At 30.3% G+C, this 18,121-nt stretch overlaps 1 protein-coding gene across 15 annotated transcripts in view; it reads left to right on the top strand.

Moving 5' to 3' along the window:
- Positions 1-17,011, top strand: part of LOC139502348 (cellular tumor antigen p53-like) — a 48,504-nt gene extending 31,493 nt beyond the window's left edge. For 8 of the 15 annotated variants that reach the window (XM_071291798.1, XM_071291806.1, XM_071291801.1 and 5 more), the window contains 11 exons: positions 31-151; positions 2,370-2,468; positions 2,744-2,814; positions 3,738-3,816; positions 4,061-4,247; positions 5,012-5,228; positions 5,464-5,579; positions 5,916-6,126; positions 11,460-11,669; positions 12,432-12,525; positions 13,102-17,011. In XM_071291798.1, the coding sequence (XP_071147899.1) occupies positions 31-151; positions 2,370-2,468; positions 2,744-2,814; positions 3,738-3,816; positions 4,061-4,247; positions 5,012-5,228; positions 5,464-5,579; positions 5,916-6,126; positions 11,460-11,669; positions 12,432-12,525; positions 13,102-13,386 (1,690 nt within the window). In that variant the 3' untranslated portion in view covers positions 13,387-17,011. Of the gene's footprint in view, positions 1-30; positions 152-1,105; positions 1,341-2,369; positions 2,469-2,743; positions 2,815-3,737; positions 3,817-4,060; positions 4,248-5,011; positions 5,229-5,463; positions 5,580-5,915; positions 6,127-6,945; positions 8,181-11,459; positions 11,670-12,431; positions 12,526-13,101 lie in introns of those variants that run through there. The other 7 variants (XR_011658799.1, XR_011658800.1, XR_011658802.1 and 4 more) reach the window with 4 other exon arrangements.
- The last annotated feature ends 1,110 nt before the right edge of the window (positions 17,012-18,121 follow it).

Genomic DNA, 18,121 nt, shown 5'->3' with positions numbered 1-18,121 from the left:
TATTATTAATTGATATTTTTATTTTTAAAGGGGATACACAAACATCACATCTAAAGAATCAATCGACTATGCATTCAGTGAAGCTGAGGATGAAACCAGTATATCTGTTGAGAAATACAGGATTACATCCAATGATTCCATTTCAGACTTGGTAAGATTTTTTTATTTTTATTTTATTTATTCTTTTTCTAAAAAAAAATTCTACTTGAAGTTGAATCTCAATAATTTAAATATTAGGTCCTTTCTTTTAACTACTAATGGCATAATTTTGATAAAAGAATAAAAAAAGAATTATAAATTTTTGTAAATCATTTGTCTGTTGTGATAGAGATCTATTACCCATGTTGTCAATTTTGCATTAGGATCTTTTTTACAAAAGAAAATTAATTTCACAATTGTTAAAAGATTACATGCACATGAGATGTCACACTTAATAACTAAATTGGTTAAAAGCAAAAGTTTATTTTTAACATGTCATTTGATGTCTCATAATAAAAAAATGACAGATTTAAAAACAACAGTGATTAGCATTGTACAAACATCATAAAGTTTTCCATTGTTTGATTTAAAAAATGACATTCTCAGCTTGTATGAAGATATACACAACAGAACTGTGTAACTGTTTGTTTACAGTTATGTAGTTGTGTTACTCACTTATTAAATTTGTTTGCATTTGATGAAGAGTTTATCATTGTCAGAATATCTCACTGTCCCATTTAACAGAATATTGATAAAAGCTAAAATTTAAATTGTTAAATAAAATCAGCCTTTTATATTAAAAATTTGGATAAGATGATTTAAAAGGTAGGATAAAAATATAAAAATCAATCTTCATATATTGTAAATAAAGTTGTCAACATTGCCATGCTGTTTTGCTATAAATAGCCACAAGTATTTTTACCTGGTAACCATGACAATGTCAAGCCATTGGTTTTATCAATGTATTGAAAATGCCTCTTCAACATTTATAGATTATTGGTTTTCTCGTTTACCCTTATTAATATTAATTTGTAAATTATAATAATGATTTTTTTTCTTCACCTGAATAAATTTTTACAGGTGAGCTCAGGTAAACCTTTAATGTATTCACATATATATAACAACTGATTAACGTGTATGACAGGTTCGAACAAGTTGCTAATGACAATTGTGAAAAACAAGACTTGACTTGTCTATATTTACTTCATTTACTAAAGTATAAGTCAGTTTATATCAGAGAAATGAATCAGTAGTGACACAAACTTTTGTGTGGTTTTTATTTTAACGTCTGTGATATATTTATTATTCTATTCCGTCCAAATATGATCAAATTTGAGAGAACAGGATTTACAACCTATAGGGTAAGAGATCTTCTGTACATGTTTAATTTCAATAGTAAATTGCGTCTTAGCCTTAAAGTTTGTTTTTTATAATTTAAAATTTTTCAATGTAATATTCATGTTTAAAAAAAAATACTATTCACTGTAGAGTAATAAGTGAATTGTCCTTCTTGTAAACGAACATTTCTTATATTTTAAATGGAACTTTTCATGAAAACACATGGCTCTCTGGGTAGGTCAGCTAGTTTGCTGATCACATCAAATATCTCAGTAATATAACTTATTTTTAATACTAATTAATTTATAGGGAAATTTTGTATTTTTTTTTAATGATCATGAATTTATATTTAATTTTAAAGTTCACTGTTTCAATTGAAGTAATTAAAGAATAAATTCCCTGTTAAAATTTTCTTGGTAACATCATTCCTAAAAATAACCTAGATCTCGGACACTCTATAATATACCCTGATCTATAAGATAGGTACAAAGGTAAAAAGATTTCTCATTATCACCTAATCATTAAACGATAAAATATTGAAATTTTATGCATCTCTGTCCAGGTGTGCTATTAAATGATTGGTCAACATAAATAATTCAGGGAAACTAATGTCAGCTTCAGTATCAGCAACACATCTAATAATAGATAAATCAATACAATCAATTTATCATTTGCATATTAAGTGAATTTCCTAAATGGAAAGAAGAAAATGGTCAATTATTTATAGATCAGAAATGCTTTTGGCTGATCAGGTTGATGAAACTGTTAATAAATTAGCATGAAGTGTGATTAATAGATTTACACTTACATGATGAATATCAGACCATGTGAGAATCGATTAAACCAACTTTATGACCAATCTTCAGAATTAATCTTGTGCTTAATTAATGAATGTGAATCACGATAGGCTAGGTCCACCCTTCATACATAGTCATGTTCTATGATACAGAATGTCCATTTGAGGTAAAGCACTAAAAATAGTTTCTGCGTAACGAAACAATATGTATTTACAATAAAAATATTATTCATGATGGTTTTTTTTTTCTTTTCAGTTGAATCCTATCATAGGTCAAACGACTACAGCTAGCTCTATGAGCCCTGACAGTCAGACCAATATCATCGGTAGCTCTGCATCAAGTCCTTACAATGATGTAAGTATTCTCATACCTTTAGGTATATCTGAATACCTACTCTCTTGGTGAAAGTATAGTGAATAAGATTATCAAATGAACTAAACCTAAGATATCAGAAAAGAGAAATCAAACAAAAAATGTCTTAAGATCATTATAGTATGATAAAACTATTAAGAAAACAGGAAGCAAAAAAAGTTAAAAAAAATATCACTAGTTTGACTTTGACAGCTGTTGTATCTTCACTATTTCCTTTATAGAATATAGTATATAATGTATATTTTTCTTTCTTTCAGACAATCACATCACCCCCACCTTATTCGCCTCATACTAGTATGCAGTCACCTATCCCCTCTGTGCCATCAAAGTAAGTCATTTAGTCGACAAATTAAAATATTGAAATTCTTTAATGCTAGTTTTGTGTATGATATTCTAGTACACAAAACCGTTATTCATCTGGGCGCATTGATGCGAAACCAACAAAATAAAATAGGCATTCATGTGTTTGTATTTATATTTATTGGTGTAGAAGAATAAGCCGTAGAAACAAGCTTTAACCTGAAACACTTTAAATCTTATATAGGTAAATACAGGTGATCAGTGGTTTGTGACAAAGATATTGAAAGGGTCAGTAAAGGGGACTTTGAAAATTAATAATATTTTCCAAGAAAATGATCCTCATTTGTTCAAGAACAAGAAATTAACTTTGTTCGATCACCAATTACGATAACTAAATGAATTCATATATTTAAAGAAAAGCCCTAGAGAAATTTTAAATAAATTTCCCTCAAAGTACCTCATTGATAATATAAATATTTAAAGTATTGAATTTTTATGGTTGTTTGCCAAACTATTCAATAGAATTGTTATATTTAGGATTTGGAAGTTCATACAATGGACAGTCATTTTTTTGTGAACATAACAAAAGCCCTTCCTACAGATCAAATGAAAGTAAACAATACCGAGAATATTCTTTTACCAATTTTATAGGTCATTACACTATCATAATATTTGAAAATCAATTATCTATGTTGTTACACAATCTATTAATCCAAAAGTAAACTATCCAGAAATAGAGAATTGAAACTTATCTGAAGTAACCATTTATATTTAAAAGAGAAAATAAGATGGGTCTGTCACAGTACTTTGATCACTTGTTGAAAATAATTCCTAAAGTAATATCTTCTAACTTTTGCCTCATTTCTTATGGCAACATTCCCATTCAGTAATTTTTTGTGTTTTCTCGATTAATGAAAAGTCATGATTTACAATATAAGTTTTATTTTACAGCACAGACTATCCCGGCGATTATGGGTTCACCATTTCATTTTCTCAGCCATCAAAAGAGACCAAGTCTACCACATGGACAGTAAGTATTTTCCTCAATCTTAAAAGACTTTTTATAAATCAGTTTCATTCAATTAATTCAAATTCAATAGTAATATATTTCATATAAATCTTCATATCAATGTTTTTGTAAGAAAAATACCTAACAGTATTTTGAACAGCATCTTTTAACATTAATAACTTCGTTAAGATAATATTTTAATAATACTACAGTGAAATGTACTTCCTAGTGTATGGTTATAATATTATATTCTCTTTATTTTCAGTACTCAGAGTCACTTAAGAAATTATACGTCAGAATGGCAACAACTTGCCCAATCCGATTTAAATGTTTGAGACAGCCCCCACAGGGATGTGTTATTCGTGCAATGCCAATATTCATGAAACCTGAACATGTCCAAGAACCTGTAAAAAGATGCCCAAATCATGCCACATCTAAAGAGCACAATGAAAGTAAGTAGTTATCAGTAAATTGTGGGAAATTTTCTTTAAAATTAACTCTTTGATGTTTTGTTTAATTTATTTGTTGTTGAAAATATGTAATATTGACAAAAAGAAGACAGTTGATAAAATCCCTCAAACTGAATAACAGATATATTGATTTGTAAAAAAAAAAATGTGTCAAAAGATCTGTTCTCAGATAATACAACATAATTTTAATCTGTAAACAATTTAAAAAAAATAAAATCTTTTTAATCAATATTGATATTTGTTGTTAACAAGTGATTAATTAGATAATTAGTAAGCCCCAGGTAATTAGGTAATGTTTACCTGTACAGGTAAATCACTTCTGACTTATCATATTGTACAAGGATTACTTACCTTAATCCTGTAACTGGATTTATAGGAAACCAGATTATAACTGGTTGCCTGGGGAGAGAGCATTAGGTTCAGGAGACAGATCTATGTTTCCATCACCTTGCAGTCTGCAAGAAGTTAATTACATTATTGGTTTAAGAGGATTAAAAGTACTCATTGAGATAATTGATCTTGTGTCTAGTTATCTCTCTAGATAATGGTAGATTTGTCTGGCTGTCAGGTGATAAATTGATATAATTATAACTGTATTATGACATAATTCTTGCACAGCTGATTTGATACTGAGAAGCATATTAAAGAAGATGTAAATATTTACAAACAAAAGCAATCTTGAGTTTAATTTCATATTTTATTAAAGTAGTATTACCAATATTTTAATTTTTATTCTTTTCTTTTAGATCATCCAGCTCCAACACATTTATGTCGATGTGAGCACAAACTTGCTAAATTTGTTGAAGATCCATATACCAGCCGCCAGAGTGTTCTAATTCCACATGAGATACCTCAAGCTGGCTCAGAATGGGTCACCAATTTGTTCCAGTTCATGTGCTTGGGGTCATGTGTAGGAGGACCAAACAGAAGGCCTATTCAGATTGTTCTGACTTTAGAAAAAGAGTAAGTTTAAGATCATACATTCATTTGTTCAATACTCGGTCAAATTTAATATTCTAAGAAATTTAATACATTTAAAATTAAGAAATCAGCTAAATAGATTGAAGAAGATTAAAAAATACATTTTCATCTTATTTAATAACATGTTCTAAAGAGAGGCTAATTTTGTGTAATTTGGCTTTATATAAGTAATCTTTTAAGAAAACTTCAAGTTATTACATTAAATTTTATTTTTCAGTAATCAAGTGCTAGGTAGACGGGCAGTAGAAGTTAGAATTTGTGCCTGTCCTGGGAGAGACAGAAAGGCTGATGAAAAGGCAGCTCTCCCACCATGCAAACAGTCCCCAAAGAAAGGTAAACAATAATTACTTATGATATTTAGTCTTTAAAAATCGAGCTTAATTACAGGAAGAATGAAAACAGTTAGTTTATTGATAACTGAAATAATTATTGAAAACTTCTAGTATTGAACTGAAATTATAATTAAAAAACTTCTAGTATTGATCAAATTAATGAAACCATTCAAGAATTTCTAAACTAATTTATTCAACATTGAATACTAGTGGTTTATTGGAAACCTTTACCTAGAATCAGAAGGGCAATAAGTGTTTTTTAGGGGGAAGATACTTGACTTAATTGTGATGTGTATGCAAAACACATTCTTAAATTCCTTTTTTTTTCTCATTTAAGGCCAGAAAGTTAATATTATCAATGAAATCACTACAGTAACACCAGGAGGCAAAAAGAGGAAAGCAGAAGACGAACCATTCACATTATCTGTACGAGGACGAGAAAACTACGAAATTCTGTGTAGACTGAGGGATTCATTGGAACTGTCATCCATGGTTCCCCAGAATCAAATAGATGTATACAAACAGAAACAACTTGATACAAACAGACAGTAAGTAATCAAACACACCCACATCTGTATATCTTAGCCAATCAAACGCACCAATACATAAGCCATTGAAAAGAGGAGCTTTAAAGATTTTACTTAGAAACTTGAACCTTTGTAATTTTCCTTAGCAATTTAAATTGAGACATTTCAGTCATAAGAAGAAATCAAGTATCAATATTACCATATTTTGTAAATCAAGTTGCAGTTGAACAGTTAAATTATAGAATTCAGCTCTGTTGCAACACATGTTTTATGAAATTTTACAAAATTGACCAATTACAAGTATTCTTTTGACAGAGAGGGTAAAAGTTAGAAAGAAAACTGCTCTTTTCAGTGGCTAACCATTTACCTCCGTGTAGTATAAAATATCCTTAAAACAATATATATATTCTCTATTCCTTTCAATGCTTACTTAATCTCTATGCTGGAAAAAACTTCCATTTATTTATTAACATTTTGAATTTTGTATTAAAGCATTAAGCTCTTTAAAAAAAAATGTTAACAGTTGACCTTTGAGAAAAAAGATAATTAATTATTAGAAATAGATTTAAATGGAAGATTTTCCCCATCTGTGTACTGTTTGCTTTATCTAACTCTTATGATGAATGTGTGGCAGGGTGAACTGAGGGAATCATGGGCTAGGGGAGACAACCTGGAAAATTTGAAGGGATTGTCTCCCTTTTAAACCATGGACATGTAAGGGAGATAACTAAAGATTGAGTGGAAATATATAAATTTAGATCTTTTGCATCTATGATTCTAAATAAATTTGACAGAATTTTCTTTTGAATATGTCGTAAGGTGTAATTAAACTTTTTTCAGGCTTTCATTTACGTCAACACCCAAGAAAGCAAAAATTTGCGAAGAACAGAAATATGAGTATGACATGAAAGATTTTTATCCGAGCATGGATCTTGGCAAGAATTTTCCCTCACTTTTCACCGACAGCCACCTGAACTTTAAGGCAGAGTTTCAGTACTCAACAAACGATTACTATATGGCTGAAGTTTGAATTGATTTATAATTCTTCTTCGCCTAATGGAAGTCGTCATATCGCTAAGCCATTCTACCTGACTAATTGCAGGTGGCTGTCGATGATACTGGCCAGGGAGAACAAAAACAAACTGATGAAGAAGGTGAAACGACCTCAACATCGACCAGGAATCAAATCAAGAACTTGAAGAGAGAAGTTTCCAACTGGTTCAGGAACATTGAGGATATATAAAGACCTTGCTTTAATGTGGTGCATTCATTTTGGACAATTATAGACATTTATCAAAATCTTTTGGTATACAGTGAGATCCAGATGACTCCATGCTCCTGAAAGCAAGGATAATTGATATTTTATAGAACTTATCACGTCACCTCCTGCCATTTCACTGATGACCAAGGCAGCAACATATGTGTTCAATTCATTATCGTTTCATTGTTTGTTGTTGTTAGGTCTCATATTGTTTTGTTTGTTAGTTATAAGAGTTTTGAGTACATAGATATTTATTTTATAGGGCATGGTTTTAGAAATCAAGAATTTTAGAGGATAATATTTGTTTCTTGTTTTTGAATGACATGGATTGTCTTTTAGTGAAAAGCATTTGAATCTGTTTCTATATGAAAGAAATTTAAGACGAGAGTTCTGAATCTCATGTTGTTTTGTTTAGATTTTTTTATTTAAATTGTATCAAAGTCTATCGGCTTTTTATCTTTTGCCTAACAATTTGATATTTATTGGAACTAGATGGTTTTACACAAAAAAAAGATCTTTTGAAGAAATTTTTGATATTTTTGAAGAATCTCTTTTCTTCAGTTATTGAATAGTGCTTACATTTGTAAATAATTTTCTATATAATAATATTTTTTTTATTTCTTTCATGTGATATGTCTTTGAAATGTGCTATTTGTGTAATATATAATAATTATTGGATATATTTATTTAACTGATGTAAATATTTTAAGGGTTATTTGTGAAGCATTGCAATAAGATGTTTCTGTTTATTAACCTATAGTTGGTAGCATTTGTATAATGCCATTCAAGAAAATAATAAAGTGATGAAATTAAATATTGTTCTAGTTTATATTTTGAACCAGTTCACCAAGTTGAGGAAATTTGATAAGATTTGGTTTTATAAGTTCAGGATAGTCTGTGGTCATGGTGATATTAATGTTTTCTAGATACTTGGTCAGGTTAATAAGTTAATATCAAAATAAGAAGATGTCATGGTCCTGATTGCCAATTCTCTACTGTTGACCTAATGGCATAGAAGTTAACAACTACAGGTCACTATACAGCCTTTAACAATGAGAAAAATCTATACTGCAATCTATTTAAGGCAGGAAAAGGCCTAATGTAAAATCAATTCAAAAGTTATTTGTTAGCAAGGGAGACAACTCTATTGGAAAATTAAGTAGAATATTAAATAAGAGATTTGAGACCACAAATATTAAATAAACAAGATTTGAGGTATACATCAATGAGACAGCAACTCAACGACAATGGAAAAAAAAAGATAATGTGTCTTGCCTTACAATAATGTTTTCATATTTTGTGTTGGATATTTGGTCAGGTTTTATAGATTAACCAGTGTTGACACCATCAAGTCTGTCCAGACACGGGGACAAATCTAAAAGGGTGGAGAATTAATAGGGCATGTAAAAAAAGAGCTTTGGGATATCCACACATGAGTTGAACAAGATTTAGGATAATAACTCAACAACAAACAAAAAAAAAACATCTGGAAAGCAAAATAGTGTCTAATATGCATTAGTTTATATGGTCTAGGTCATTCACACCATTAGGTTTGACATTGTTTTGGTAAAGTTAGAATAGAAGTCCTGTGGTCTCCTATTTGGCTTGTTGAGATCCACCCCAGTTTGAACTTGGGTGGTGTCCTTGTTGCTCATTCTTTTGTTTTCAATTAAGTGTTACATGGACTCTTATCTTTCATTGTCTATTTGATTTGTCCATAGTTTGTCAGTTTCCTTATGACTTGGGAATTATGGATGTTGCCTTGGTATCTTGCATCTCGCCTGATCTTTCACTGGGTGAAAATATTTAGATTGTTAGTTTTTAAGGAACAGACCTTCAAATAAGAAAAGGGAAATGTGTGTTGATTGCCAACGAGACAGTTGTTTAATTGACGAAAGCAGCTCTAGGTCACTGATGGCCATCAACAATGAACAAAACAAATATATACCAAATAATAAGCTATGAAAAAATGTGAAACAAGTCAAAAGATCCAAATGGCCATATTTATTCTGGTTTATTCTTTCATAAATGTTTGGTTATTTGTCAAATTAGATTTGACACTTCAGAGTTTAGTTAGTGTACTCCCGACTGCTAATTTCTAGGGTATTTTGGGAGAGAATCACAAATAAAAAAATTCATACAAAAATGTCTCAAAAACTTTAAAAAAAACAATGAACATTTAAATCAATGGAAAAGAAAATTGCTGAATTTGAATATCAATATGAAAAATGTGTTGATAAGGATGAAAGTTGGTTTTACTTGGTATTTGATGTCCTACAAGGTGATTCTGGTTAAAATTAGCTCCTTGAGTGAATTACGGAAATGGTTGATGACAAGCTCATTTATGACTCATTTGATCCAATACTGAATAAAGATTGCAGAGGAACTAACCACAACAGCTGACATTCAATGTGAAATACTACCACGTGTCAGAGGGAACGGAACACAATTGGCAGCATTCAATTTGATTAACCAAAATCAGTAGCACTCACTGAAATACTACCACAGTTTACAGTGAATCTACCATAATCAGCAATATTCATTGAAAACTACGGCATTTCACAGGAAATTAACCATAATACAGCAATTTTCACAGAAAAACTACCTCAATTAAGAGGGAATGAACCACAACTGACAGCTTTCATGGAAAACTACCACGTTTCAGAGGGAATCTACCAAAACTGACAGCTTTCACTGAAAAACTACCACATTTCAGAGGGAATCACCGACAACTGACAGCTTTCACTGAAAAATAATCACATTTCAGAGGGAATCGACAACTTTCACTGAAAAATAGGACAGATTCTTTATTCAGATCACATGAGATTTCCTGACTACTTGAAGACTGTCTTGCTATGCTTCAATCACCTTTCATGCAAAACTTGTAGATATATTCTTTGCCAAGGGCATGCAACTGGTTCTCTGTAAACAGAAATTAGAAAGTTTCTTTAAAATCTAGTTATAATTTTACAGATTTCCAACAAATCATTTCTTTATATTGTTAACCTTCAAGTAAAATCCAAACTTGTTCAAATTTTGGTCCATGAAATAAGCGTACAGGATACATCTTACGTGTGAATTACTTTTAGATCAGTGGCATCATTACTTTAACTTGTTCCAAGCACCTGCCACTGATAAGTTATTAAAAATTTTAACCATTTTTTCAGACGGAATTGATCATGTATGCTTAGGATCAATTAATTACTTGCTGTAATAAGATTATTTTGTTTCTTTTCCATTCAATTAATTTCCAAGAAATCTATATATTTAATTATTGATGAATCTTAATGGAGATTGAGTTATAAATGGAACTGTATTAAATATTCTATATTCTCTTTCTCGCTTCCTTGTTCTCTTGTTTTTGATAATACTCCTATATTCACAGACCAGGAAGAGAGTGATTTATTTATAAATATTTACACCATTGATAAGTAAGGAGTTTGTCTGCCAGGATGTTCCCATTATAAATTATACAGAATATGATGGCCACAGCTATATCAGATTGCTTCCTAGAATAGGAGTAATTGATGAATTTTTAATGACGTTCATTATTGTTCATTTAATTTTATTCATAGAAAATATCAATAAGGTTTCAATTGAGATTTAGTCTATTGAGAACTCCTGCACCTGGCTTGTGTTTAACAAAAGGTTGTACAATTTCTGATTAGTAATAAGTTTTATTTTGCAAACCGCCTGTTGTAACATAATAGGTATATTGTATAATTAGCTGTCTGTCTATAGACTTTATCGCAATTTGGAAATTTGTGCCTTTTAAACAATTGACGTCATACAATAATCACTTCTCAATTTTGGCATGAGGTGTTTTCTATTACACACTTTTGTGATGTCCAGTAATGGCGGACAAAAAAGGATGAGGTTTATCGATGAAGACTGGTTGATGCCGTCTTAATGCCTTTTGGTTCTTCATCGTCATTGGGTTGCTGTCTATTTGACATGAACTCCACATAACTTTTTATTGGTATTCATTCATTCATTCATTGACCTTTTTCAGTCTCTCCATGTTTCAGGCATTTTAAAATTTTCAACCTTCAACCATCTAATGACATTTACAATGTTTTAATTTCTTTTGCAGATCATCACCAACAACATCAACAGCAAGGGTTGTTACTCTTCCTACTCACGACAACACACCAATAACTATACAGGGTGAAGGTCGGCAGACGACACTACCATTCACTGCAGACTTAAATGGTCAGGTGACAAGTTCACAAAATGGTGTGGTGGAAAATCATGGAAATATTAAAGAAGAACTGATGGCTAATGGGGACCATTCTATTTCAAAGTATGTAAAAAAAAGATATATTGTTCATTCAACAGTTTGCATGTTTTTATTATTGTTTACATTGCAAAGAGATAGGTTTTGCAAAAATAAAAGACTTTATTTTAATTATCTATACCATTATTTGCATATAACATTCCCTGACATTATCACAATGATTTAATCTTTCACTCCTGACCTGTTTGCATCAATCGCAATAATAAATGTATACAAACATGTGTTGATTTTGTTTGGAAAAAAAAGGAAACCCAAAAGAATGATTTGGTTCTAAACTGCATGACTAAGAAAATGTGTATTTCCATTGGTTATTATATCTTTAAATTCTTTTAAATTGGTTGTTTTGTTTTATTAGCCAATATCATACTGTAGATTCATTAATATTCGTTGGATACCAATTTTTGTGGATTTCGTGGGTATGTTCAAGCTATGACAACTTTTCAAAAGGCTTGTATGAAAACTTCGGCAAAACCATGAAATTAAATTTCACGAACATGCAAGTTTTCCTTCATCCACAAAAAATAACTGAATCCACAGTAGTTGTTGTTTAGAAAAGAAGTCAGATTAAAAGCCCTTCTATAAGATTATAGTTGTAGCTTCAAAACCATAATTAATGTATAAGTTTTAATGCTGACTTTGTCTATGATCTTTGCAATACATGTATTTTGTTTTGATTTCTACTTTATACTTTATATGTTTTATGTTTTCTAATTGGTTGACTACCCTTGGTTTATCATACTTCATACTTATATGTTTTTATTTGAACAGCTGGTTGACTACCCTTGGTTTATCAGCCTACATCGATAACTTCCATCAACAGAATCTATTTACAATGGAGCAACTCGATGATTTTACTGTTGAGGTTAGTAATTGTAGTTTTTACTGTAACTTTATTGATTGTTGTTTTTACTGTAACTTTATTGATTGTTGTTTATTCTTAACCCAGTGGCATTATATGTCATGGATATACAGGACAAGTCAGTCAGTTCACCACTTTACAATGAGGTCATTCTCTTAAGTTTGCCACAACCATATGTTATAATATGAATCTTATTTACAACGATATTTACCACAAAACACAGATCAAGTTTAAATTTGGAAGGTGTCACTTTTACCATTTAAAATTTAAAATTGCTAAATTATTTGTTTCTGTTCTCTACTTTAAATTTACCTCAACCAAATGATATGAAACTCGTACACAATTCTTATTACCACAAAACTTGGATCAACTATGATTTTAGGTATCCTCACTGTTCTTTAGTTATGTTCCTTTTTAAAGTTATATGCATGCGGGTGCAACATCTGTGTCCCATGGACCCTAATACCGATTTATTTTTGAAAGAGAGACTGATTGATGGTCTCTCACTACAATTAATTTTATTTGCATTATAAATTAATTATTCATGGTTAAATAACTTTTCTTTATTTCTGTTCACAGGACTTACAAAAGATGAGAATAGGAACAAGCCACAGAAATAAAATCTGGAAAGCTCTAGTAGAATTCCATAGCGAGTCTATTACCATTAGTGATTCACAAAGTCTGCAGAGGGATGTCAGCACTGCATCAACCATTAGTATGACATCACAGGCCAGTATCTCCCAGAATTCTCAAAATTCAACGTATTGTCCGGGATACTATGAAGTTACCAGATATACATTCAAACATACAGTTTCTTATACGAAAGTAGATGAAAGAAGTCCAAAACGGGCTAAGGTAGACTGATATGCTGAAGACTTATGCCACAACCAAACTAGGCTTGATATGATTGGTCAGTCCTTTACTGTGTATTGGACTGACATATATAGATCAAATGCAATATGGTGCACAAATCAATGTCTAAATGAAGACATTGTAATCTGATATTTTGTTAGACCGCCTGTTTTTAATGCAAATGTTAGATTCTGTCATGTGACCTGTACGGACCTATTATTGATTTGAAATGGCTATTTATTAAACCGATGATGATATGTAAAAATGTTGGTTTATTTCTTAGTTCTCTTTATCTTCAAATACTATATGTTTTCTATTGCAGTTTAAGATTAAATGGCATATCAAATTTCAAAGCATATCCACTTATCTTAATTAAATTGCAGATTTTTTTACTGCAAAACAGTTACAAATATATTTAAAATGTTTGTTGAAAGCCTTTGAATAAAAAAAATAGCCAGTGAATCAAACGTTCTAGGCCTTTATGTGTAACTTTTTTCAACTGTGAACTGGTTAACTGGACCATTAATAAAAATCATTTATAACACTTAATTATGCTTCTAATAATTTTAACAATAGGTGCTTAGACATAACACTTACAGCAGATTTCATTGAGTGTGTATCAAAAGGTAATATTGTTGGTTCGCTTGCTTGTTAGCTGAACCGTGAACTCATTGTTAGGTAAACTACCCTCCTTTAAGAGTAGACTAGTCCGGCAGATAACCAATCTATCTGTCTGTTAACAGGCTACTTCGAAAAAAGGGTAGTATAATAGACCTGATAATGAATTCACGGTTCAGCTAACAAGCAAGCTAACCTAAGATACTACCTTTTGCTACATACTTAATGAAATCTGCTGTAAGATTATTATTAAAATGGCCTTTAAATTTATGTGCATTCTGGGTGTTATTGTTGATGGAGAAAACAATGGAATGCCTGTTTTCTGAATGTTGTTGATTATATTATATATATATATATATATGCATTTTGTCTGTTGTTCTGCTGAGATCAAGTTCAGGGTAGAATTTCTGCAATTGTATTCATTTCAAGATTTCCACTAAATTCCATAGTAGGAATTTCATAATGAGGCTCAAAATTCCATAGTGAGGCTTAGTATGTCATTTGCAAAAGATTGTTGTCATTAGTAACTGCCATGTAGCATTTTGCAGAAGAACTACTCTGAGCTAGTGTGAGTTATAACAATAATAGTGTTCAAATTTTATGATAAAACTATGTGTTCAGAATAATCATGTTAACATCGAACTTTAAAAGTGTTCAACATTAAATTCATTTGCATTCATGTATATCGTTTTGTTTTTTTAACTGCTGATTTTGCAACAGTGCTATAAATTGAATCAAATATTTTGCAAAATGGGGATATATTATTTCCCTCATAATTTCATTAATTAGTATTGTCCACCTTATGTCCACTAAAGATGCTCATAGGTTGTTTCCAAGCTGATTTTTTTTGTAATCTGTTTTTAGGAAATTGGCAAAACTTGTCAAAAGAACTTCTTTTATAAAATGGGAATTAACTCAAATTCATTTTGTGTATAATTATCAATGAAAACAACATTCACAGGTGGACATCCATTTGTTATAATTTTTTCATAAATTCCAGGGATGAAATTTGTTCCTCAAAGGAAATTGACTTCATAATCATTCCATTGCCACCATTGTAATTCATTCTGTTTCCGTCCAAATACATGTGTGTTCTTTTGTTCATGCAACTACAAATTAGTGGCTATTTATCTGTTTAATGAAACATTACTAGTTTATTTATTTAAACATCTCGAATTTGTATAAGATACAAGGTTCAATTTAAATGTAAAACAATGCAGATGTTTCCTGGCGTATATAAACAGATAAATAGCTTACTTCTAAGGAAGAAAATAGCAATTATAAAACTACAAAGGGAGATAATTAGAAATTATATCTACAAAGGGAGATAAGAGGGAAAAAGCAAAATATTGTAGTTCATATTTAAGTTTGCAATTGTATTTATTGAAAGCTTTGTTCTTGTTTTTTAAATGTTATTGATAATATTTTACTTGTTTTTTTGTTTGTCAAATAAGTATCATGCATTTTTTAATACCTTGTACAGTTTTATATCTGTTTTTTGAAGAGTGTTGATGTATAAGACTATGTAAATTTTATGTGTGTTAACCAATATTTAAGAAACATTTTAATAAGTTGTAATATAAAATTGACTATAATACATTGGTCAGATATATGGAATACTGATTATAGGGACTGCAACAACAGATAAGGGATTTTTCTATGGTTTTATTCCAGTGTTCATTTCTTTTTAACAGTTTTTTGTATGATTTTTGAAACTTTAAAATTTTTAATAAGACATGAATTTACGTCAAAGTGTAAACAATCCAGATATGTTATTGATATACCAGAATATGTGGTTGTTGATGAGGAAGTCGGCATGCAAATTCTCAAAAAGGTTGTACAATGGTGTGTGCAAATTTCTTTTTCACATTATAGGTCAAATGTTTACTAAAAATTTCTCAGTGTTTCTTGTGAGCATGAGGTTTTATTCTATTATTTTACGTTATAAAATTCAGATAATGGCTTATCTTTTTAACCCAAAAATGGTATCTGCAGAACATAAGTTCAAAATTTGAAAAGAGAGAGTTAAAATGTGTTTTTCAATTTAGAGAGAAGAGGGAGATGAAAATATTCTCCTTATTTTGTTTATTTTTTTGTTTATTTCATACTTGTCAACAATAATGGATACCGACTCACTAAGAGCTCTCACAATGATATTATTGAAAAAACATTCACATTTATAATTTACTGAAAAGTACAGACTATACACGACCATATATGGTAGTTTTATTGGCTGTTGAACAGCATCGGACGTAAATATAATATGCATGTAACTCTTTAATGTGTTTTGTTAAACAGTATCCTGGAGATAGAATTTATGGGACCTCATGAAACTGATCATGTTTAAAACATTGTAAAACAAATCACTAGACCTCAATCACACTGGTCATTCATATTGTTCATGTTAGAAACAAGCAAAAACAGTAAACAGTTAACCTCTGGAAGACTTTCAAGGTTAATTTTTGGGGTGGTTGGAAAAAGGGGGGGGTCTCATTGATATATACTCATGCTCTCCTTTTATTCACATAACTGAATTAGGGAAGAATTGTGTAATTCAAAGGTTTAATTCATTTGGCTGAGGGGATTGTCCCGACCATGCAAGAAATACTTGCCACTGGACGTTAAGCAACCAACAATCAATCAATCAATAATTTCTTTTGGGTTTCCCAGAACATGTACAGAAAACATTTAGATAAAATAATAAGATTAACAATGATTTGTAACTTTTAAATCTTTATTGGCATATATTTATAATAGTCATCAAAAATTGCTTTCAATTTTCTGTTTGCTTTTTAACAAAATTCCAAAATACAATGCTTAAGAACTCATTTATTTGATGTAACCTTTGTTCGGAACTAAAATAAATGTGCAGTGACCAGTATGAATGACCAGTGTAAATATGTTGATATAAAGGGTGAGTGCAAGATATCATTGTGTCAAAGAAATCCATGTTCATATAAATCAGTTTGTTATTTGTGCTATGAAAAAGCATTATATAAATAAAGTATCTTTTATACAATACATTTCTGTTTTATTTGTGCATTTAATTTTACATGCATGGACAGATGTATGCAGACAATTTTAAAGTTCTTTTCAAATTATTTAAAGTCATAAGATACGAGTGACTGGTGAAAAATAATGTTGATCCAAATCTTGAACCAATGCATGTATATATCATAAACTTAGTCCTCTGTGCACGATTTTAACATTTTTTACGCAAATATATCGTATAATCGTCAATTTTTTTTCTCTCTGTCTGTTATGATTTAACAAATATGGCTAATCATTAAATGCCGTGTTTTGAAGCTGAAGTTTACCGATCGTCACCTTATAGTAAATAATCAACAAAAAGCATGGGTATTTAGCACATGTTTAACATATACAATCAGGTAATTGTTTATTATAATGACAGATTCATGCGTATTGCTATCACCGGATTTTTACGAGGAGGGTCACGCTTAGGTCACTATGCATACGGAAAATATGTAGGCGAATTGCTTCCTGGCAGCAAGCAATTAAAAATAAGTAAACTTCTTCTAAATGTGGACAAATTTAAAGAATTTTCCTCAGAAAAAAGTATATGTACATAAGTTGGATAATGAAAACTATCCATTTAGTTTTAAAAAACATATGCATATTTTTTTTTAATTTGAGGTTTCATATGACTTTAATTTCTTGAAATTTATGTTTTAAAGAATATTCTTTGTCAGAGAACCTCTAATATTCTTAATTATTTACCATTTTTTGACGTACCATCTTCTGCAACAAGAATAAGATATTAATATACTGAAATTAGGATAAAATAATGACTTGAAGGAGAATGGAATAGATCCTATCTCTATTTCAGAACCTACAACATATGAACTATTGTCATTATACATCTTTCACAACATTTTCTATTGTGACAGCATTTTTTTTACGGACCTTTGTGATATCCTATAAAGGTGGAAATTAATGATAAGAGATATTGAAAGTCGTGATTTATGTCTCAACCAATGATGGTAAAATTGCTACTATACATAAAAAGATCCAGCAGCTTTTGAACAAAGAAAACAACTAACTGTTACTGTACATAACAGAGATCTTTGCTAATGTACATATAATTTATCCATCTACTAGTAAACAGACA

The sequence above is a fragment of the Mytilus edulis genome, chromosome 13, assembly GCF_963676685.1.
Source record: "Mytilus edulis chromosome 13, xbMytEdul2.2, whole genome shotgun sequence".
Lineage (NCBI taxonomy): Eukaryota > Metazoa > Mollusca > Bivalvia > Mytilida > Mytilidae > Mytilus > Mytilus edulis.
This window is presented reverse-complemented; position numbering and strand designations above follow the sequence as displayed.